Consider the following 25,971-nt stretch of genomic DNA (forward strand, 5'->3'; position numbering starts at 1 on the left):
CAACTCTATGCGAACGCAAACGCATAGCCCCACTCGCGAACGCGATGGTCCAGTAGGAAAGTTCGCGATCGCATACTTATGACCGCGAATGCGAAGAACAATTCATTACTCGCTCTACTTACCTTACGCGATCGCGTATGCCTCTTCGCGATCGCAGTGCATGCCACAGACACCAGAAACCAGCAGTCATGAAACCAAGGAAAATGGCTTGAGACCATCCCGAAACACACCCAGGGACCCCGGGACCCCTTCCAATCACACCAACCAGTCCCCACGGACCTGCTCGAGGCCTCAACTCACATCAAACAATACTAAAATCATGAATTGCGCATCGATTCAAGCCTAATAAACTATTAATCTTCTAACTCCCACATCCGATGCCATAGCCTATCAAATTAAGTCCGATTGACTTCAAATTTTGCTCACAAGTCATAATTGGCATTACAGACCTACTCAAACTTCCGGAATCAGATTTCGACCTCGATATCAAAAAGTCCACTCCCCAGTCAAACTTCCAAACTTAAATTACTATTTTATCCATTTTAAGTCTATTTTAACTACGGACTTCCAAATAAAATTCCGAACACGCTCCTAAGACCAGAATCATAATACGGAGCTACTCCCTGGCTCGAAATTTCAAACGGACCTCAATTACTCCAAAACCTACTCCAAACCAAATTTAAAGAACGTTAAACCTTCAAATAGTTGATTTTTACTATTAAGCGCCAAAATACTCTCGGGTCATCCAAAACCCGATTCGAACATACGCCTAAGTCCAAAATCATCATACGAACCTATTGGAACCGTCAAATTCCGATTCCGAGGTCATTTTATCAAAATGTTGACCGAAGTCAAACTTGGTCTTTTAAGGCTAACTTAAGGAACCAAGTGTTCTGATTTCACTCCAAACACTTCCAAATCCCGAACTAATCATCCCCGCAAGTCATAAATTATTAAAAGCACATATTGAAAGTATTATTTAGGAGAACGGGATTCTAACAGTCAAAACGATCTGTTGGGTCGTTACATTCTCTCCCACTTAAATATACGTTCGTCCTCAAACGTGCTAAGGACTGTTGGAGTTATCCAAAATCACAGTTTAACGCTTCGAGCACCTACCCGTGCTACCATACCCAATTGAGCACATTAGTTCGAGCAAATCTAAAGATTCTCCTCTTTATTTAGGAAATTAAGCCTTAGAGCCAAATTCTAACATCCAGAATTTTTCACTATGCCTGTTTCCAACCTATGAACACCTTATCAATCACTACACGATGCACCAGTACATGATTTCATACCTTTGTTGAATCTAGACCATGTACCACACCATTCACATGCCCATAATAACATCCCCGATAACAATAGTCAAGATTCCACGAATCTGATATCCACAACACATCTCATGATACCTATAAGTCCTGTTCCAACTCTTACAATGCTTCCACGAGGGAAGAAATGTGTAGAAATTCATAACCAACTGCCGAGTCAACAAATTATTGAGTTTCTCCTTCTGACAAGAACCATTGTCTCATTATGGACCAAATAATGGTATTTGCTCTTTATTATACTTCATATAATCCGACCGTACTGATCCTGGATCCAATAACCTTGTCTTACCTAGTATAAGTTGCTCAGGTAATAAGCCACCTCAGACATGACAAAAAGTCTCATATGACGCCACAATGAGCTAATAAGCTATAGACTCGATTGCGATACATAAGGAAAACGGACTATGGAAAAGATTATTCAACCCACGTGATTAATTAAACAACTGAAAGGTGTCATGAACCTTTATCAGAAAATGGGACACAAAACACACAAAATAGAATATAGGGGACTGTACTCAACATCACACTGTTGCGGCGTGCAAACCGAACTAAACAACATACCCGTGGCGGCGTGCCACCCGATCCGCACAAAAAGAATCTATAAGAACATACTTACCGAGCTAGAATGCTCACTACTTCAAAATATCCGAATATCGGACACAGGCACGCTAAGTGCATGATACCATCCCTTGGAGGACCGACAACGCCATACGCTACAAAACTCAAGCACAACTAAGGTGTGATATATGATCTGAATCTGGAGAGCCATCCTTCTCACATAACACCATCGCTACGCAGAACCTCAACACATAAGAAATTTATCAAGTTGTTTCATAACTCACACGGCATAATAGAGTATTACATGAAATAACCGACGACGAAACGACATCCAACGTCCGAATACTCCTCCATAGGGAGCATTTATGCTGAAATGAACACATCCGGCCTGATATAGAGCCCATATTCATATTTAAGTCCATCCACAGACCTCAAGCCAATTCTGATCGCACCGTACTAGGCTAATAACCTTTCAAGGATCCATAATAATCTTTTTTCCCCATAACACACAAGAACATCCATCATAACCGAAACAAACTTCCACAGTCCACAACCAAATGAACCGAGCACCCTCCAGGCATAAATTCTAGAATCAGCGATATTACCACAATCTTCATACTTGGTTTCAATCTTCACTCAATCAAGTGGCTACATGCCACTCTTACACAATCTTTCCATGGGACATGCTTCCACGACCTTCTGCACTAGGTAACAAGTCTGCACATCCATGCCACCGGTCACACTAATGTTGTAAAGCATATCAAGAATCCACAAATCAATACACAAGGTCTCTTACACCTGACATCGACCTTAGGTGACGCCGAAAACAATACCATCTTACTTTAAACATCTAAATCCTTTTCCTGCTCGTCCGAGCTTGTGACATTCTTGTCAAAATCGAACTGCAACCTCGATCCTGAACTTCCAAATTACCATGTCGTTCTCTGTACCTAGCATGCCAATACGCAAGAGTACAAGAATTCCATCATAACTCTTGAACCACTAATAGACCCAACACTTCATCATATAGCAACCTTTTGCTTCACTCAATTCAGGAGAACCATTGGAACACGCGACTGAATTCCCATATCCGCAGGAAATAAACTCCTCAAGTAGTGGTCTAAACCACCATAACTCTCTCGGGATCCATCTACAAATAACATGCCATAATACTTCAATTCCTCCAAATAAAAATAAATTACGACGGTCGTCAAGCCTCGCACGTATCACCACAAATCATATGCATAACTCAATGCACTAAAGGAACTGATCATTGCCACCATCATTCCAATTCAACCATTGTTAGCCGACCCATATTTATTTTTCTCAATTTATTCTCAACTTGCCTTAGAAATAATAATAGCTCCATTCATTACATCACGAACTCAAATCCGCACTCATCCCGAGTGACCTTATTTCACGAGACCACGCTGTTTCAAAACCCACGAATCATCTCATACCCCTCCTTGTGCGCACTTTTACATCTTTAACTGGTATATCCATTCTGATACTTCTTTTATGAATCCGAAGTTATTTTTCTTCCATTTCTCTAATGCTACACCACAACCTGAAGATAACGCAGAGTACTCCAAGGCCCGTTTCATAATCTACTGCAAAAGATTGATACTCAACCATACTACGGACTCGAGATCCTTAGGCACCGCACTTTAAAAGAATTTTTTTTTTAACCCACTAAGACCGTTATTGAGAGTCACTTGCTCTGACTTGTTCCCAAACATTATCAACTCTAAGGCCCTGCTAGCACATGGACACTTTCTCAAGGAAACATCCAACTGTCTTACTTTCCCTGTGTATTACATCTACACGAAGCATAAACTCTAAGTCTTCCCAAAGCCTGAACATGAATCGATAAGGCCAAATATGGCACACATTCCTCAAATCCTTTGCTCAAATTACCACCGTTGTTTTCTTTCCTTAGTCGTAATGACCCGCCAATACACCGATAACCAGAAACAGCACAAGTTGACACTACACAATCCAATCATAGACGGTGGGGCTCTCCCACTTAACTTGAAGCTACAATTACAAAATTCTGGAATCCACCGAGATTCTTTCTTCATCTTTGACCTGCACACGCAACTCGCCCAAATTTCTCGAAATCCTTCTACTAACCTTTAATAAATACTCCGAACCACTAGCCAGATTTACATATTAAATCTCTTACGGGTAGCCAATAGAGTTCTTCGCTTAAGCTTCGTCAACACCACGCGATCGCTAACCTGCTCACAGGAAATAACCCACCTGCAAAAATTACGTGTTGACATATTCCAACGTTGATGCACTAGATGCAATTGCTACGAAATCAGTAGATCATCCTGAGTCCGAGCTCATTCACCAGCTACACCAGTCCATTCACTCCTCATGGACGTCAACTAAAGGTGCGACAATACATTCCAATCCAAAGTCATGTTGTATCCTTCTTCATATCAAGCAACTCCCTCCTGTCACACCCAATCTTCCTCAATATAGTAGCCAATATTCCAAATTAAGCCCGTAGACCTAGTAACTGTCCACCATGAATTCCAAATCACTTCAAACTTTTCTCAAGCCGTGTAGTTATCCTACCACGTAACCCATATACTACCTTGACACTCTCTCACTTTGGTCAAACCCTCTCCTTTAAGAAACTACTCGACTTCTGTTTCTCACACTTGGACTCCTAAGAACTTAACCACCACAAAACACCTTCCACATGTCCTTCCTCATCTTTTGCTGCCCAGTTGTTGCCTTAACTCAAAATCCGTTCCTGTAGCACTTGAACCAATAGGTCGTTACCAATTTTAAACCTTTTCGAGGATCATCCTTCTCGAGCCATCAATACTAGGAACACCACTTCAATCCTGAACCACTGCACACCGCGATCTCTAACAACTGCTTCCCCTACACAAATTCCTAACACCCCACCGTGAAGGCGAGTTGAAGAAAACTATAACACCGGCGAACCTTAACGCATTTAACAAGGCAATGACACCACATCACAATTGAGAACTCTACCACGCTCGAAAATATCAAGCTTCGTTACTCCATCAACCCCAAACCTGAAAATTTATAGTTCGATTGCCTTTTCTCTGCTGGAAATAAAACATGGAACCTCTGAATCATGTACTGGGAAAAAGCTTTTTTCAAGTCGTTTACTGCCCTGATACATAGACAGGCATTTTACCATTACATAAACACTGTGCGATAATAACGCATGAATCGTCATAAAAATCAATGCCAAATCTCAAAACCTTAGGTAGTACTGATACTTAACTTGAAATGACAGAGTGGCCTTCCGTAAGGCGACGACAATAGCCCAATTAATTACACAGGGAGAAGCATCTTGCACTACATCTGTAGTACCATTAAAAATTTTCTCGATCCCTAATTTATAACAAGCGCTTCATGTCGCATAAGATTGAATAGGAAGGAAATGAAGGCATAAGTTTCAAAGGAATCGAATCGCACGATGAGGAATCAAAAAGGGAAGTATTCCTAACAGTCCTGCAGCCTCTCGAAAATAAGTATAGACGTCTTCGTACCGATCTGCAAGACTCTACTAGACTTGCTCATGACTCGTGAGACCTAAGTGAACCTAGTGCTCTGATACCATGTTGTCACGACCCAAAATCCATTAAGGTCGTGATGGCGCCGGACACCACTGTCAGGCAAGCCAACCATAATCAATTAACTTAATTACCCATTTTAGTATTTTTGAAATCAAAATTTCTTCAATGAAATAATAAAAATAGAACTCATAGAGTAAATGATAAATATTTTTAGCAACTAAATTTCTAAACAATTCACAACCATTCCCAAAATTCGGTGTCACAAGTGCATGAGCATTTACTAGGGAATTAAAATTTAAAATACAACATATGTCCAGAATATAAATTAGACAGGAAAATATAATATCTCTAAAGGAGACTCTGTTGGCTGCAAATCGTAATACAGAATGCAGCTCACCTATGTCCCCACAATTATTAACCACACCTCTGCGCCCACAAGGCCGCTAGACATGTATGTACCTGCACAATAAAATGTGCAACAAGTGCAGTATAAGTACGTAAACAACGTGTACCCAGTAAATATCAAGCCTAATCTCGAAGAGGTAGAGACGAGATGGCCGACTTTGACACTCACTATGGGTCAATAATATTAATTAATCATGAAAATAGAAATAATTATATCAACGTGATTGACAGAGTTAACAATAATTTTATTGAACTAGCAGAAGTAATTAAATTCCAATAAATTTGTAATTTATCAATTAGCCTCATTTACAGAAATAACAATAATTTTCTTAACAAGCAGAGATAAATAAATTCTTTAAATTCTAATAATTTTCAAATTTCAATTAGCTTCACAAGCTGAAATAAACTATCAAAGTATTATGTAATTATTATTATTAAGCACGATTTCTGCCGAGATCGTACGGCCCGATCCAGAGTTTCGTGTACACTGCCGAGGGACATGTGACACGATTCATAGATGCATCTATCCTGCCGAGGTGTTTGGCCCGCTCCACAAGAAAGGAGGACATTTTCTTATGTACCTCCGGAAGGAGAGTATATTTATTATAAGATCAATTCGAGAGGAATGAACAATTTTTTTTAACAATTAATTAATTTAAACAAAAAATCAAGCATATGATATTTCCATCCTTTAATATTTAATATTATTATTTTATACATATATCAAATAATATTAATTAAATAAAGAATACAATTTACACAAGTAATTCATGCTTTGAGTCCTAAACTACCCGGACTTTAGCATTGATAGTAGCTACGCACAGACTCTTGTCACCTCGTGCATACGTAGCCCCCACAATTAGCAATAATTATTACTTTAATTACCTATGGGGTAATTTTCCCCACAAAAGATTAGACAAGAGACTTACCTCGTCTCAAAGTCCACTTTTCGATTACCACGTCGCGTTAAATTCACAATTCGGTGCCGAAAATTTTGAAGCTATCTAAATATTATACAAAATAATTAATACATGTTCAATAATTCTAATTTATGCAATTGATTAAATTACCCAAACCAAAATAATAAAATTCCTAAAATTCACCCTAGGTCCACGTGTCCGGATTTCGGAAATTTTCGGATAAAAACGTTACCCATAATCTCTAGAACTCAAATATATAATTTTTACCCAATTCCATAACCATTTTTCGTGGTTAAAATCTCGTTTTTTACAAAAATTTTGGTTTTTCATCTAATCTTTTGATTTCTAAGATTTACTAGTTATAATCTACTCATAATCTATGTATTTAACTCAAAGTGTGTAGAATTAACTTACCTTCAAGTTGCTAGTTGAAATCCCCTCTCAAAAAGCTCCAAAATCACCCAAGGATGGAAGAAATGAGGTTTAAAATGGTGGAATCCCGTTTTTAAAACGTTCTGTCCAGTCCAGGTTCACCCTTCTTCGCGATCGCGGGAGTGACTTTGCGATCGCGAAGGCTAAGCACACTGCCTCCGTATTTTTCCTCTATGCGACCGCACACAAGCCCACGCGAACGCGATGTTCTGTAACCCAACACTTCGCGATCGCAAGTCCATTATCGCGACCGCATAGAACATTTCACAACCCCCCTCAAATAGCTCTATGCGAACGCATAGCCCCACTCGCGAACGCGATGGTCCAGTCTAGGAAAGTACGCGATCGCATACCTATGACCGCGAATGCGAAGAACAATTCGTTACTCGCTCTACTTACCTTACGCGATCACGTTTGCCTCTTCGCAATCGCAGTGCATGCCACGGACACTAGAAACTAGCAGTCATGAAACCAAGGAAAATGGCCTGAGACCATCCCGAAACACACTCGGGGCCCCCGGGACCCCGTCCAATCACACCAACCAGTCCCATAACATAACACGGGCCTGCTCGAGGCCTCAACTCACATCAAACAACACTAAAACCATAAATTGCGCATCGATTCAAGCCTAATAAACTATTAAACTTCTAACTCCCACATCCGATGCCATAGCCTATCAAATCAAGTCCGATTGACCTCAAATTTTGCACACAAGTTATAATTGACATTACAGACCTACTCAAACTTCCGAAATCGAATTCCGACCCCGATATCAAAAAGTCTACTCCCCGGTCAAACTTCCAAACTTAAATTACTATTTTAGCCATTTCAAGCCTAATTTAACTACGGACCTCCAAATAAAATTCTGAACAAGCTCCTAAGACCAGAATCACAATACGGAGCTACTCCTAGGCTCGGAATTTCAAACGGACCTCGCTTACTTCAAAACCTACTCCGAATCAAATTTAAAGAACTTTAAACCTTCAAATAGTTGATTTTCACTATTAAGCGCCAAAACGCTCTCGGTTCAGCCAAAATCCGATTCGAACATACGCCCAAGTCCGAAATCATCATACGAACCTATTGGAACCGTCAAATCCCGATTCCGAGGTCGTTTTCTCAAAATATTGACCGAAGTCAAACTTGGCCTTTTAAGGCTAACTTAAGGAACTAAGTGTTCCGATTTCAATCCAAATACTTCCAAATTCTGAACCAATCATTTCCGCAAGTCATAAATCATTGAAAGCACATACTGGAAGTTTTATTTAGGGGAATAAGGTTCTAACAGTCAAAACGACCGGTTGGGTCGTTACATTATTCTTATCATTCCATTCAAACCAATCGTCATAGAGAACCTTGAGATGTAACTTAGTATATCTATTTTTGAAAGTGATTGATTTATTAGGAGTAGTCACCAATTGAGATTTAGCGTCTCTGAGTTGCAAATTGGTGTATATATATTAAACGATCGTCATACCTACTAAACCAAACGTCATATCCTTGTTGTTGACTTGTAAATGTTTCTTTTTAACTATTTATCTTATATATAGAGTGAAAACTCATTGATAATTTATTGGAAGGAATAAAATTCATTCTGTTAGGCAAACACTCATATTTAAACCTATCCATGCTTACCATGCAACTCTAAGGTCTGTATGTGCGGGTGTTGATATTTTTATCAATTAATATTTTGTGTGTGTGTGTGTATATATATAACCAAACATCATATCCTTGTTGTTGACTTGTAAATGTTTCTTTTTAACTATTTATCTTAGATATAGAGTGAAAACTCATTGATAATTTATTGGAAGGAATAAAATTCATTCTGTTAGGCAAACACTCATATTTAAACCTATTCATGCTTACCATGCAACTCTAAGGTCTGTATGTGCGGGTGTTGATATTTTTATCAATCAATATTTTGTGTCTTAACATTTGTATATATATATATATATATATATATATATATATATATATATATATATATATACAAATATAATATAGTATAGTATAAATCAACGTTGTTTATCAAATGACAAGTATAGTATAAATATATTAGTAGTTTATCCAATTCATAATTATTTCCAACGTTACCAATTTGTAGTTGTATTAGAAGTTCTAGATATTTGTAGAGTAAGAATTTGCTGTCGGATGTGGAGTTTTAATCTGAAAAGAATTCCATTCTTGGGGTAATATTTGGAATATTACAACTAAATCCATCTTTAACTCAAAATTTTAAGGGCATAAAAGTCTATTAAAATTTCGAGGATATTTTAGTCGTTCAACATTTAGCATAAATTATTCGTACTTTTATAATAATATATAGATAGATTACTTTTCTAAATTTTGGTTTTAATCACACTGGATAAAATTGTAATTTATTTTTTTTAATATTTAAGACTTTAAAATTAACTAAAATTTCGGTTAATAAACTTTTAGTTATTTGAATTATGTTGAAAGTCCTATTACTGTATTTAGAAATTCCAAAATCGAATATATTTCTTCTAATAAATATGGTTATATATATTTCACATTCATATATGATTCAAAATGGAATATGCAGAATTCAGTCATGCAATTTCAAATTGGTTTTTGATGTTCAACGTTTTGATAATGAACTAAGACCAAAAGTCGGTAATATATCAATTTTCAATTTAAAACAAGGAATTAACTCTTTGATTTCAAGAACATTAATATTCATATTGCAGAGCTTAAAAGTTTACTCCCTCCATCTCAATCTAAATGACACACTTTCATTATTAATCCGTTCAAAAAAAAAAAATGACATATTTTTATATTTGAAAATAATTTAGGTTTAAACTTTTTATTTTACCTATTTTATCCTTAAAAAGAAGTTTTTATAGCCAAATAAATGTCATGATCTCACAAAGCTTTTGCCCCTTAAGCTTTTAGGACCACATGTTTTAAAAGTCTTTTTTTTTCTTAAACTTCATGTCCAGCCAAACTATCTCATCTAATTTAAAACGGAGGAAGTATTAAATTTTCATTATGAATGAGATTGTTGTAATTAATAAGATTCATTAGAATCCTACAATTAAGGCTAAGACTGCTACTAAGCATTGATTTTGGGTAGCATGTATACTTTCTTGTTTGGTTTAGACTGCTACTTTTTTTTTTTTTTTACCATTTCTGCCATTGACTTATGTAGTTATGTAGTAGTTTCTTTACCTATTGTTGCTCGATCAATTTGTTAAAGCTGATGCAATTTTTTTTAGATGGTTTGAGTCTTTGAGATACTGACCCACTTTTCATGAGATGCCTTCAGCTTAAACTCTTTGCATCTTCTACCATATTTCTAAAACAATATAGACAACTTTTGTCAAGCTTCTCCTTGTAATTTGATTGGAAAGAATCAGTTATGTTGAAATAGAATGTCATATATATATATATATATATATATATATATATATATATATATATATATATATATATATATATATATATATATATATATATATTCAAGTTAAAAGAATATATAATGTGACTTTTCTTTATGGTATAATTTGTAAAAAGAATTTTGTTATTTGAGATTGAAGACGTTCACATTTTTATACTTTTAGATTGTAAATAATTTACACTTTTAAAGTACAAGGTCAAATATATCGAAGGAAATTGTGAAAAAAGTCAAATAGATAATGTAACAAAATCCTTTTGCACATTTGTCAGCCAACTAATTAAAAGATAGTTTGGTGTTTCGGCTACATATTTGAACAGCTGCATACGCTACTCCAAATCATTTGTTAGAACTAGTCTTCAACAGATCAACGTTTAGAGAGGAAATATATTAACGTGGAAATATATTAATTTTTCGAGGTGAATTTTACGTTAAATATAATTAATTATTCCTAAATTACAGAAAAGAAGACGGTAAATGCACGATTTACACGTGCAACGCACGTGCACGAAGGTCTTTAGTGAAATATCGTTTGTCTTTTTTACCCTTTAAAAATAAATATTACATTGGACAACATTATAATTTAAATTTACTTTCCTAATATTTAGAATTTTGAAATTAATTAAGATTTTAGTTATTAAATATCTCTTTATTCAACAAGGTAGGAAGTCCTAATATTTAGAAGTTTAAGTCAACCAAGATTTTATATATTACAAATCCTTTCCTTGAAAATTGGTTGTCCAAACACGAGAGAAAGAAAAATATGGTTGAACCTGATTATAATAATTTATTGTAAAATTGAGGTTCGATGTAATTTATTTTGCTGATCAAATCTCAATAATTAGGGATTCAATGTAATTCTACTAAAATATTGCATATTAAATTATTTCTTTATCTATAACTTATAATGAGCTAATATTAATAATTTGAATCAACAAAAAAATCTTAATAATAGTATTTTTGTTTGTATTTAAATTATAATTACAGTTGAATATAACAACTGTAATTATTCACACAATATTACCGTACGTACGAAGTCTTAATATTTAAAAATTTAAAATTAATATAATATGGATAATTAATATATTTTTGTTTTCGATGAGGACCACTTATCGGAAGGTTTTCTTTTCCTTTCCATAAATAGGCTTTCCCAACGACAATAGGGATTCTTACTTGTTTTTACATGATTTGGAATAGGAGTGACAAATACATGATTTACTTCAAAATCTTAAATAATAATTTATTCAAAGTTTACATTATAATTTAACCAATACAAATTGTAGCTTTGTTTAGTTAATCGGATTGTATTGCACGATAGTCTATGAATCTTCACTTAATTGTAACACAAAAATAATAAATTTTAATTACATGTAATTTATTTCATCGTCTTTAATATGAAATAAAAAATAAAGCATAAAAGAAAAATCTTTATAGAATAATGAAGGTAGCAATTACACCCAAAACAAAAACTACTAACTTTTAATTTACACCTGAAGTAATCATAGGCTACTTTCTTCCGTTCTTTAATTTTTATTAAAACATAAATACACTGTTTAATATTATAGTTAAATAATTTTAAAAATTATATATTCATTAAATTAGGGTTCACGCGCAAAGCGCGTACCCTAAGACTAGTAATAAAAAAGAACGTGAAGAAGGCTAATAGGCGATAACTCAATTACTCCTTTCCTTCCTAAGAAAAAATAGGTGACAGAAAAGACATCTTTTCGCTGTAAACCCGAACATTAATTCTTCAATATATTTAAATAAAATGTAGCCATTAAAAATTACTTAAGATATAAAAGTTACTATAATCTTTAAGTGAAAAGATGTGAAGAATATTTACAAAAATTTAAATAAAAAAATGTTTGACTTTAAAAGAGCAGCTCTGGTTGAATATTTTATGTATTGTAAATGGAAATTGTAACATAATTTGTTACGCCATTCCTCAGCATTGGGAAAAAGTTAGATGAACAAACTCCATTTGTTTTTCTCTACTCCCTTGTTTTGTTTAGTGATCAAAGTTTTAGTGAATATATGATCCATTTGCAGGCGAAACAAACTCACCTAAATATGTCAAATATCAAACGTACGTGTGCAATAGAAGGCCAAAGTTGTTGATAAGCTCTGGTGACCTAATATAGAAATGCTATTGGAATATAAGGTTAAGTTAGTGACGTGAAACTCGCAAATTAATGGGGTTAGTTGCATTATAGACAATTTGGTTGCTACTTTTGGTTAGGTAACTACGGCTATTAATTTTCTAATTAAATATTTGAGTGAACGATTGAGAAAGAAAAATGTTTTATTTGATGATGCCATAGAAGAAGAGACAATAATGAAAGAAAAATATATATAAAAAAAATAAAGAATCAGTAATTATAGTTTGATTAGTATGTCCAAATAACAAGTGACCTTTTGGATAGCTTCTTTGGCTAGACCTTTTCATTGATTAAACTAACAACTTAAGATTTTGTGGTCATTAATAAACTTTTTGCTCCAAGTTCTCTGTCACTTCACTTTTTTGGGATATATATGAAAACATGATTAAGTACATATCCTTTTACCTTCTTTTCTCGTTGGTCTTTCCTATTCCATCCGATCACTTACTTGTCCTCTTGTCCACTATAATAAAAATATATTTTTAGTTTTACTCGTTAATTTTAACAAATCAAAAGAAAATAATTTTTTTTTATTTTATCCTTATCATTAATTACTCATGTATGAGCGAAAAACATCATGTTGCATATTGACTAGGTTAACGGAAATAAAGCCTTCGGAGGCTATCATGTGTTATCAATAAGACATGATAACTTGATTTCAAAGGGTCGACGTCACGAGAAGATAGTAGGTCGTCGATAAGGTCGACGTGATCCAACAGAAGACGAGGACGAGGATGAGCACTCCTTTTCGGCGAGCAGTAACGACTAGTTCTAGGATTACTATTCCCTAGAGAATATTCTAGTGAATATTCCACCAAACTGTACTATCTAAGGTTTTGTGGCCCATGTATCCTTATAAATAGAAAGATATGTAGTTATCTTGGGTATTGGACACTTTTTGTAAAGAACAATACATTAACATTCTCTGAAAATTCTTTCTTTATTATATACATACAAAGCTTACCTTTTTACATCTTTATCTATCTTTTAATTTCTTCCCCGATATAAGAAGAATCAGAATATTCAAAGGCTTATCATTCTCCATCATAGTTAGAAGAATCATTGGAAAATCTCACTCTTGTCGGGTGCCCTTTGTTCATTTATTTACTTAATTGTTATTTATTGTCATTTATTGCTTTTCTCCATATACTTGAATCATATATTATTCCATTACTGCTCCAAGAAATTGTTATATTATAGCACATGTGCGGTATTCTCCATAAATATGTTAGATCTACCATTTGGATATTAATATTGACTTAGGTAACCTTTATTCACCATAAATCTAATTGTATAAAAGACTAGATCTAAATTTTGGTTCATACAGTTTGGCGTCGTGGGTGGGGATTTCTCAGTCAAGTTTTTAGTTTCATTGGATCTATAACTCATGCGACTTGCTAATCCAACAAACCACAAAGATTATCTTTTTTCTCTGTGTATACAAAAAACTCCATGCCAGGTAACCAAGGAAGCGGAATAAAAGAGACGGACAACGTCCCGCTCAACCTCATGAGTACCATCGACGAAGGTTATGACACCCAATATAAGGAGGTGACTCCCACGACCTCCCCCAGACTAGGGAAGTCACCTATACCTTTTTGCAGCACAACCAAATCAAATGGAAAGAGGGCCTCTACGTCCACGGGAGAAGGGGCACCGCCCGCCGTAAAAAGTCTCCTCGAAACATGGTTGACTCACACTCTAGTTAGCGTGATTATTAAACAAGCCCCATGCACGACCACAGAAATAGCGAGGATCCATGCAGCATAGTTCAGAAATGAACAGGACGACCAACCAAACCCTCCTACTTAAAGTAACACTCATACGATTGTTGACAGTGCAGGTGACAACATCCTAGCCGTCGTTTTGAAAAGAATGGAAGAAATGAAAAACGTGAACAAAGCACTCAAGTAACAAATGAAGGAGCACCAGGAATAGGTAGACAAAATACTAGGTGACCCTAAATTGTTACCGAAAAGAGACGTTTGTAGGTTTGTGGAGCAGTCATACCTAAGAAACGACCCCTCATGCCATACCAAAACCTTCAAGATGCCCCCGTATCTCAGAATCTATGACGGAACGGCCGATCCCGAATATCATGTAATAAGATAATATCACTATTTTGTGAGGCCAAGATCAGGCACTCACAGGAATGATCGAGGTATGCCCCTTACTATCTGCTTACAACTTTTGTGTGTCACCTATAGAGATGTCTATGCCCTAGAGGAGCTCAGAATGAAGTGTGAATTGGCAACCAAAGATGAGGTCCGACCCGAACACCAGAAATTTTGACACCCTCTACGAGTTCCACCAAGAACGTGGATATAAAACGAAAGATTTCCACGCTCTGAGACTAGAAGTAGCAAACTTGCTGCAACAAGGACATCTCAAAGAATTACTCAGCGACAAAAGCAGGAACACTTTAGCGAGGGGTCGAGAATGCCCAGGCCCACCAAATCTACCTTCACCAGCTCGTACCATCAACATGATTATTGGTAGCAGTGACGATGCCTCTATTAATGGCATCAAATTCACCGCCACTCACAAACTCAAAAGAGCATTCACACACGAATGGTACGACGGACTCGAAGAAAGAATCATATTCGATGAGTCAGATGTCGACAATTTGACTTTCCCTCAAAATGATGCACTTGTCATTACTTTACGAATTTTAGATACTAATGTTAGGAGAATTATGGTAGATGATGAAAGCGGAGCGTGCATCATCCATCCTCGAGTCCTCGCACATATGAGACTTGAGGATAAGATAGTGTCACGCTGCATTACACTAACGGGTTTTAATAATGTAATTGAATGGACTTCGGGAGAAATCACACTCCCCGTCCTCGCCGGTGGGGTGACTCTAGAAACAACATTCTATATCATGGACCACGACAATGCATATACCGCCATCGTGGGATGACCATGGATACATTCCATGAGAGAAGTCCCCTCCAGCTTGCACCAAGTGATCAAATTCTCGACCCCCTAAGGAATATTCAGCATACGAGAGGAACAACGCACATTCGTGGAATGCTATCGGATCTCCATGGACGGTACAACAATTCAGCAAAATAAAGAAAAGGAAAAAGCGGTATAGAAATCAGCCGAGTCGAGGTCTCTACCGGTCGAAGCCAAATATACCATTGTGGACCTAGAAGTGGTCGAAGACGTAGGGTCAACCTTAAAAGACCTCAATCCCATCCATCTAGATCACAGTGAACCCAGCAAAAAGCCTACATCGGCTGCAAACTCCAAAACCCAAGTAAATTTAGTCAATTCTTAATAACTAACACAAATTTATTTGCCTTTAGCCATGCAGATATGCCCGGCATCCCCAAGGGGATATCCACAGACAAGCTAAACATTGACCACTACTACCCCCCAGTAAGACACGTCTGCTGAATGTTTGATCCAACAATCAACAAAGCCGTCCACGAAGAAGTAGAAAAGTTATTAGCCAACGGCTCTAACTGGGAGTCAAAATATCCTAAGTGGATTGCCAATTTGGTAATGGTCAAAAGGAAGAACAGGAAATAGAGGATGTGTGCGGAATTCACTGACCTAAACAAATCATGCCCAAAGGATTCATTCTCATTACTACACATCGACTAACTCATTGACACGATAGCATGCCATGAGCTGCTAAGTTTACTGGATGCCTACTCAGCAATCAAATACTCATGGAGGAAGATGACCAAGAGAAGATTACATTCATCACTCACAAGGGAACGTACTGCTACAGGGTCATGTCATTTGGGTTGAAGAATGCGGGGGCTACTTACCAAAGGATGGTCACGAAGATATTCAAAGACCAGCTCGGCAAAACCATGAAGGTACACGTCGACGACATATTGGTCAAATCTGTAAAAGTCAAGGATCACATCTACCACTTAAAGGAAGCACTCGAGAAAATACAGGATGAAACTGAATCCCGAGAAATATGTGTTCGGCATAACCTTGGGAAACTTTTTGGGCTTCGTGGTATCGCATCTAGGAATTGAGGTCAACCCAAACCAGATTAAGGCCATCGACAGAATATCAGAACATCTAACCACTAAGAAGCAAGTCCAGAGACTGACGGATCAAATAGCCGCCTTGTCTAGGTTCATCTCGAGACCATTTGATATGTCATAAGTTTTTTAATGTACTCAAAATGGATAACAGTCTCGAGTGGACTCATGAATGCATACAAGCGTTTAGAGAACTTAAGGAATACCTGTCGTCGCTACCTTTTCTCTCAAAGCCCGAGCCCGAGGAGCGTCTCCCCGTTTACCTTGTCATTTCTGAAGTAGTAGTAAGTGCAGTCCTAGTTCGAGAAGACAAAGGTACGTAGTCTCCAATTTATTATATCAGTAAAACACTTATCGACACTATGATGAGGTATCCTCACCTCGAGAAACTGGCCATGGCCCTTGTCATAGCTTCACAAAATCTTAGTCCATACTTCCAGTTCCATCCAATCTCCGTCATCACCATATTTCATTCAAGAAGCATATTGCACAAACCCGAGTTGTCGGGAAGGCTGGCCAAATGGGCCATCGAATTAAGTGAACACGATATCACTTTTCAAGCTCGCACAACAATAAAATCACAGGTGCTCGCCAACTTTTTCATAGACTTTAGTGCCAAAGCAATTCCTGAGGCCGAGAAAGAAGCCACTCAAGCTTTCCACTGAACATAGGACCTATGGGTCCTACACATCGATGACGCGTCCAACGCCTGTGGGTCCGTACTGGGACCTATGCTCGAGGTTCCCACTAGTGAAGTAGTTCTCCAATCAATAAGATTCCCAGATATGACTAACAACGAGTCCGAGTATGAGGCCGTAATTACAGGATTGAAAGTAGTGCTCGAATATGGGGCGAGGCGTTTAAAGCTGTGCTGCGATTCTTAACTTGTCGTCAACCAAGTTACTACACCTTCCAAATCAAAGAGTAGAGATTGAAAAAGTACTAGACTGAGATATGCAAATTGGTGCCCAATTTCGATGAATGCCAGCTTGACCAAATTTCTCAAACTCAGAACCTCGAGGCGTATGGCCTCACTAAACTGGTTGCCACCACCAAAAGCATAACTCCTGGGAATAAGAGTGTGGAACATCTCCTCATCTCAGAGTTAGACCACATCGAGGTAAAATCTGTAAGCTTAACTTGGGACTGGCGCAATTGTATTATAAACTATTTGCAGGATGGAACCCTCCCAAATGACAAAGACAAAACCAAGAAGCTGAGAATGCAAGCTGCTAGGTACATCCTCCTTCACAGCGACTTGTAAAAGAGAACGTATGGAGACCCCTTAGCAAAATGTCTAGGCCCGAATAAAACCCAACGCGTTCTTGAGAAAGTCCACGAAGGCCATTGTGGAAATCACTCTGGTGATCGATCGCTTGTCAAGTGTGTCATACGGGCTGGATATTATTGGCCCACCATGAAGAAAGACGCCCTATAATTCATGAAGAAATACGAGCAATGTCAAAAATACGCCCCAATAATCCACCAAGCAGGCGAACACCTCCACTCTTTCACCTCTCCGTGGTCATTCATTAAATGGGAAATGGATATCGTGGGATCGTTTCTGCCAGGATGAGGTAATGTTAAATTCCTTTTAGTTTTAACCAACTATTTCTCTAAATGGGTGAAAGTAAGCTCATTCACCCAAGTTCGTGAGCAAGAGGTAATCTCCTTCATATAGAAAAATATTATTTGTTGATTCGGCCTACCAAAAGAAATAAGTTGTGACAACGTGCCCCAGTTCACGGGAAGAAAAACCACAGATTTTCTCAAAAAATGGCACATCAAAAGGATACTTTCAACTCCTTATCATCCAGCTGGCAACAGGCAACCATATTCCTCCAACAAATCTATCTTGAACATCATGAAGAAGAAACTCGAGGAAGCCAAGGGACTGTGGCCAGAAATACTCCCAGAAGTATTATGGGCACACAGAACAACCCCAAAAATGAGCACAGGAGAAACACCTTACACCTAGTCTACAAAACGGAAGTGGTCATACCAGTCGAAGTCAGAGAACTCAACCTACGGTACTCCCATGAAAGTGGCACCGCCAATGACGACAATAGAAAATAAGACCTTAACGAGGTTGAAGAGCGACGATATATGTCATACATAAGAATGGTCGCACAGAAACAGCAGTCAAAACGCTACTACAAAAAAGGCAAAGGTACGATTACTCAAGATCGAGGACTACGTGCTCAAAGCTAAGACCTAAGCAAGCGGAGATCCACGAGAGGGAATTTTAGGAGCCAACTAGGACGGACCATACAAAATCATAGGCAAAGCGGACAAGGGTTCATTCCAACTGGAAACTATGGAAGGGAAGCTCCTACCAAACAATTGGAACATCAGCCACCTCAAATACTTCAACTTCTAAAAAATAAGAAATGCCCAGTAAGTCATACTCTTTTTTCTTCACTTGAGTTTTGTCCCAATAGGATTTTCTCAAGGAGGTTTTTAACGAGGTGACAAATGGGACATTTCGAGTTGGAGTACGCGAGAGCAGACACATTTTTCATTACCCGACTCCTGAAGAATCTCCAAGTTGAACAATGAGTGAAGTAGATATACTAGTACTAGGATGCCAGCCAACACCCGTAACTTGTAATTTTCTCCAAAAGCTTCCTCGGGGAAAAATGATGTAATCAAAGCAATGATATTGAAGTAATTAAGATACACGTTCATTGAAACTACTCTCCTGAAAAGGTACATTCGACCAGTTCGAACAACTCCTATCGTCCCTCGGCCATAACTTAATGAAAGGTACGTTTGACCAGCTCGTACAACTCATATCATCCCTCGTCCATGACTTAAACAAAAAGGTACGTTCGAACAACTCCTATCGGCCCTCAACCTCGATTGAACTAAAAGGCACGTTCGACCATCTCGAATAACTCTTATCGACCCACGGCCACAACTTAAGGTACGTTCGACCAGCTCGAACAACCCCTATCGGCCCACGGTCGCAACTAACTATACGGCGTGTTCGAACAACTCCTATCAGCCCCTGGCCACGGCATAATAAAATGGTATGTTCGATCAGCTCAAACAACACCTATCGGCCCCAGGTTTCGGCCTAACTAGCAGGCGCGTTTGACCTATGCGAATAATTACTCCTATCGACCCTCAGCCATAACTTAACAAAATGGTGTTCGATCAACTCGAACAACACCTATCGGCCCTCGGCCATAACTTATCGAAATGATATGTTCAACAAGTTCGAACAACTCCTATCGGCCCTCGGTCTCAACCTAACTCAATGGTAGGTTCAACCCATTCGAACAATACCAATTGGCCTACGGCCTCAAGTTAACTCGAAGGCATGTTCGACCAACCCGAACACCACTTATCGGTTGTTGGCTGTGTAATGACCCGACTTGTCGTTTTAAGAATTAACGCCCTGTTCAGTGACTTAAGGTCTCCAGCAGCTTCATAATATGTATTATGACTCGCGGGTGTGGTCGAGTTTGATTTTCGGAAGATTCAGAATTAAATTAAAAGAACAATTCTTATTTAGAAGCTTAAATGGAAAGAGTTGACCGGAGAGTTGACTTTTAAGTAAACGACTCCGGAATGGAATTTTGATGATGTCAATAGCTCCGTATGGTGATTTTGGACTTAGGAGCATGTCCAGAAAAGTATTTGGAGGTCTATAGAGGAATTTGGCTTGAAATGGCGAAAGATGAATTTTTTCAAAGTTTGACCGGGGGGCTGACTTTTTGATATCGGGGTCGGAATCCGATTCTAGAGATTTGAATAGCTTCGTTATGTCAATTATGACTTGTGTGCAAAATTTAAAGTCATTCCGGATTAATTTGATGTGTTTCGGTACAAGATATAGAATTTGAAAGTTCAAAGTTCATAGATTTTAATTTGGGGTGCGATTCATCGTTTTGATGTTGTTTGAGGTGATTTGAGAATTCGACTAAATTCGTATGATGTTTTAGGACCTGTTGGTAAATTTGGTGGATGTACCGAGGGGCTCGGGTGAGTTTCGCATGGCTAACAGATCATTTTTGGCCTTTGGAAAATAGCTGATAGTTGCTGGCATTTTCTTCTGATTTTCCTTATACGTGATCGCATAAGTCCGTATGCGATCGCGTAGAGTAATTTGGGCTGAGGTGACTTTGTTCTACGTGATCGCGTGAATGGGGTTGCGATCGCGTAGGCTTAATTGGGCAATAGAAAAATTTGTTCTATGCGATCGCGTGGGCAAGTCCGCGATCACGTAGGTTGGGCGAGCTGTGTCATACGAACGCGTGGCTAAGGCCGCGTTCGCGAAGAGGAACGGAGGGAGAAGCTGGGCAAATGCGCTTAATGCTTCGCGATCGCGTGAGAATGTTCGCGATCGCGTAGGGTAGCGGAGTCAGTGCTTCACGATCGCGTGGGACTTTCTGCGATCGCGTAGAGTTAATTTTGGTAGTGTTAAAATTGTGCTTCGCGACCGCGTGAGGAAGTCCACGATTGTGTAGAAGAAATCACTGGGCAGAGAGTTTAAGTTCTGATAATGGGAGAGTTTAAGTTCTAAAATTTGGAGCTCGGATTGAGGCGATGTTTGGGAGATATTTAGAGAAAACAATGGGGTAAGTGTTCTTAACTCAATATTGGTTAAATTCCCCGAATCTGTGGTTGTTTTTAACATTTAATCGGTGAATTTAGTTGGAAAAAATTGTAAAAACCCTTTTGGTTTAAATTTAAGATTTGGAGGTCGATTTGTTATTGGAATTCGATAAAATTGTTATGGTTGAACTTGTATCGGAATGAGTGTTCGTATTTCATGAAAATTATGTTAGGTTCCGATAGGCAGGCCCCACGTTAACTTTTGTTGACCTTTTGGAATAGATTTTTAAGTCGACGTATTATTATCCGGAATTATTTCCAATGAATTTTAATGAAGTTGTACAATTAATTTGGATAGATTTGAGCTGTCCGGAGGTCAATTCAAGCAAGAAGGCTATTTTGGAATATCGGCCTAACTTCAAAAAGGTAAGTGTCTTGCTTAACCTCGAGTGGGAGAATTACCCCTTAAGCATCGAGTCTTATGTGTCGTTTGTGAAATGTGAAAAAGTCATATACACGAGGTGATGAGTACGTACTCGGGCTTATATGTGCAAAATATATTGGGTTTAAGTCTTAGGCATATTGTGTAGTAAATTGGATAATTATTGACATTTATTTAATCATCTATTTGCCATGCCTAAATCCTTGTTGGTTGAACTTATTTTTATATGACAATTTGACGTGATTGTTATTTGAATATTTATGTAATTCAGTGAGTTTGTTGGTTTGATATTTCTTGGAATTTAATCTCATTATGGATTTTTCCTCTGCAAATAATTAATTAAACAAACTTAAGAAGATCTGTTAATATAATTATCTAAATTTAGATTAATAAAGGATTTTCTTTATGTTGAATAATTTCTATCTCGGTTGATTATTTTTGTGGTGATATACACATTGTGTGGAGCCTTCGGCTATTGTTGTAAAATTAATTGATTTGGTTGTATCATTGGAACTTTGGTTGTGGCCATTGGTCAAATTGTGATAGGAATTAATTTTGTTATGTTGCCGTGATAATTTTCCGTGTAAATTATTATGTTGTGTGAGTTATTATTTTGGGGAGATAAGGGTGGCATTTCACCGTTGATATTATGTGGGTATAAGGGTGGCATTTCACTGTTGTTGTGTTTGTTGGAATATTGTCTGGGCGGAGCGATAAGGGTGGCTATAGGAGCGATAAGGGTGGCAATAGGAGCGATAAGGGTGGCTATTGATATTGTCTGAGCGGAGCGATAAGGGTGGCTATAGGAGCGATAAGGGTGGTTATATGAGCAATAAGGGTGGTAATAGGAGCGATAAGGGTGGCTATTGTCAGGGACGAAAGGTGATGATGTGGAGTTGTGGTGTTGGTGATTTTCATGTGATGTTGTAATTTGTTTGTGTTTATTTTATACCTTGTAAAATTTATCTTGTTATTGGTAAATTGATAACAATCTGATTTATGTTGAAATTGAGAGCTTGTGGCTATTTCCAGGCGGATTATAAAATAAAATATGGGCACGAGGTGCCGTGAGTAAATGATAATAATATTGGCACGTGAACTGTCCGTGCAACTGTGATATAAAAAGTGGGCACGAGGTGCCGGAAAAATATGATGATTTAATTATGGGCACGAAGTGCCGTGGAAATATGAAAATGGGTCGAGACCCGTGCTTACGAAAAATATAAAAATGGGATGAGACCCGTATTTTTATGATTATGAAATGAGGTGTCACATGATGACTTTTTAATTGAAAGAATTATATTCAAAATATTTATTTGGAAGAATTTTTATTCAAAAAGAATTATATGAAAGAATTGTATTTGAAGGATATTTATTTGTCGAAATTATATTTGAAGAGATTTAGTGAAAGAATTTTATATTCGAAATATGTTTAGTTGGGGAAATTATATTTGAAAAAGCGTTTTATTCGTAAGCATTATATGCGAAAGATTAATTGAAGAACTTCATTTAACTGGGTGTAATTGTATCTATCAATTGTTGAGCGATATTAATGGCGATTTGATTGTCTTATTGTGCATATCACTGGTTGTTTTATGTTGTCCTTATTGTTATTTGTTTTTTATTATTTTGTATATTATATTACACAGTTTATTAGACTAGTGAGTGTCTTGACTGTACCTCGTCTCTACTCCGCTGAGGTTAGTCTTGATACTTACTGAGTACCGACCGTGGTTTACTCATACTACACTTCTGCACATTTTTGTGCAGAGCTAGGTATTGGAGATATCAGACTTGAGCAGAGTTAAAGCGGGATCGTAAGGATTCAAGGTAGAGCTGCTTGGTCGTCGCAGTCCCTTGGAGTCTTTTCATTTCATTGTACTGTTAATTTTTAATCAAACAGTATTGTATATTTGGTCCTCGTGATCCCTCTATTTATTCAGTTAGAGTTCGTGACTTAGTACAACCCGTCTTATGAGGTTGTATATTCATATTTGTTCCGCTGTCAGTTTTGATTATTTATTTAATTCAAAAAACAAATGGCTTCAAAATGTAATTGAAATCGGCTTACCTAGTCTTAGAGACTAGGTGCCATCACGATGCCTGTGGTGAGATTTTGGGTCGTGACAGGCTGCATCTCGATTATAAGAGAACAATGAAGAAAGCGCAGAACCAAAACACAAGTACAAAAACAAGATGCACAAAGATAAAATGGTACATACGAAACAAAAAAAAATTTATATTCGTAGAAAAGTCTTTACAAAAGCGTTCAAAGACGCCAACAAGAAGTATAGTACAAAAAGTTAAGGCAGAACAAAAAGATAAATATTCAGTGGCGATCGCCACCCTGATCTCCACCATCCTCTCCTTCCTTGCCTCGACCATAAGCAGAAACACACCAAGTACTGCCCGCGAGCTGGTCGACACCTGTCTCATCTTCTTCCTCAGTATCGGAGGTGTGGCAGGATCATAGCCTCAGGCTGATCGAGCCTCATGAGCTTTAACTCGAGCTTCCTCCATGTCCATCTCAAAGACGAATCCCGTCCTACCAAACTCTCAAATCACATCTATTCAGGCCTCGGCGAGGATCCACCCCTCGTACATCTTTCGAGGGATGGCAGGAGATTTTGAGGTGTGAGAAGTAGAGGGTCGTTCAAGGAATAGTGCATTCTGACCCTCAACAGCAGAAATCCGCTCAAGCAGCTCGGAGTTCTCCTTATCCGACTCTCCAATTCTCTCATCGAGCCTGGCCTCCTTAGCTTTGGGCATTGACAAAATGTTATCTCGCTCAGAACGAAGGGTTGTATTCACCAACTTTAAAATGGTGGCCCTTCTTCGAGTCTCCATTCGGGATGACTCTGCCTCCTTGAGCATTTGTTGCTTCTTTAGCGACCTCCCCCCTGAGAGCGTCTATCTCAAACTGGCACCCATACAACTAACTTTGCAGTTGGACCACCTGGCTCTGAAGGTCACTGCATTGGGCGTCCACACCCTTGTTCAATTTGAGATCCTCTTATTTTTTCTTCAACGCTCCCTCGAGAACGCCAAACTACTCTACGAACGCAAGAAACTCCTCATCTTTCTTTTTCAGCTCATTCCTCAAAGCAAGCATGTCGCCCTCCTTGCGAAGCCGCCACTGAACACCCCTGTACTTCCTACAAAATTCCTCGTACTTTTTCTTCAGTCTCTGGTAGATCTCTTTTCGCTTCTTCTTCCTCCGCACGCTCTCAATCTCCAAAATAATAGTCTGCAAACCAAAGAAAAGTAAGAATTAAGACTTAGAAGCAAATCAAAGCAAAGAAGAAAGAATGAAGAACCATGATGCTTACCTTGAGAGCGAGGCTGATGGTGCTCTTTGATAGGGTATTGTCTTTCAATTCTCGAAGAGTGACATGCTCGGCTTCGGAGTAGAGTAGGCCGAGGCATTAACCACATCCTCGGTGTACTTTAACAAACCATGATTCATTGGAATAGTGAAAGTTCTTGATCCCCCCTTTATCCTAACCTTGACCTGAGTAGTTCCGCTATCAATCATCTTAAGGTCTCTGGGGTCGAGGTCAGAGCTGGATTCATCATCCTGTTCAACGGGACCCTTTCCTTTCTCCCTATTAGCATGAGAAGCGTCTCTAGCCGGCCTGGAAGAAGAGGCCTCCCCAAGCCCGGGAAGGACAGAGCCATCACCAAACGCATCCTCTATGACCACCTCCTCTTTGGAGCACGAAGGTACAACTGCATAGATCTCTTCAAACTGGGGCATCTCAGAGGCTGCCCTGACATCCTCCTCAACGAACACAATCGCAGTTTCTCGTACCCTGATCTCGCCCTCCAACAAGTCGATGGCCGCATGTACGCCCTCTCCCATTTCCATGGTTTTCCTCTTACGAGGCCTCAAGTCCGCATCATGCAGAGAAACCGCCTCGTCCTCAACATAGAACTAAACTAAGGAGGGAAGGGGCGCAGAAATTGGGACGGAGGTGGGGACAGAAGATGTAGCAACCCTTCTCCTCCTGAAAGAAGGCGTAGGCGCCATGTTCCTTCTGGCATCCCCCCTAACGGAGCCTAGAGAAAACATAAAAAAGAAGATGAGCATGATAAAATAGGCGAGTACAAATGTAACATCGACCAGAAGAGAAAATTACCTATCGGGAGGGAGGCCGGTTTGAA

General features: G+C 38.3%; 1 protein-coding gene across 1 annotated transcript; it reads left to right on the forward strand.

The window, feature by feature from the left end:
- The first annotated feature begins 15,049 nt into the window (after nt 1–15,049).
- Nucleotides 15,050–15,712, forward strand: LOC107769881 (uncharacterized). The gene has a single exon (XM_016589134.2). It carries the CDS (start codon nt 15,050–15,052, stop codon nt 15,710–15,712), a length of 663 nt encoding a protein of 220 aa, XP_016444620.2.
- Nucleotides 15,713–25,971: the final 10,259 nt, after the last annotated feature.

The sequence above is a fragment of the Nicotiana tabacum genome, chromosome 12, assembly GCF_000715075.1.
Source record: "Nicotiana tabacum cultivar K326 chromosome 12, ASM71507v2, whole genome shotgun sequence".
Classification (NCBI taxonomy): domain Eukaryota; kingdom Viridiplantae; phylum Streptophyta; class Magnoliopsida; order Solanales; family Solanaceae; genus Nicotiana; species Nicotiana tabacum.

What these genes read in the sequence shown, in the direction of transcription:
- LOC107769881 (XM_016589134.2), top strand. Translation starts at nt 15,050, where the DNA reads ATGAGGTCCGACCCGAACACCAGAAATTTTGACACCCTCTACGAGTTC.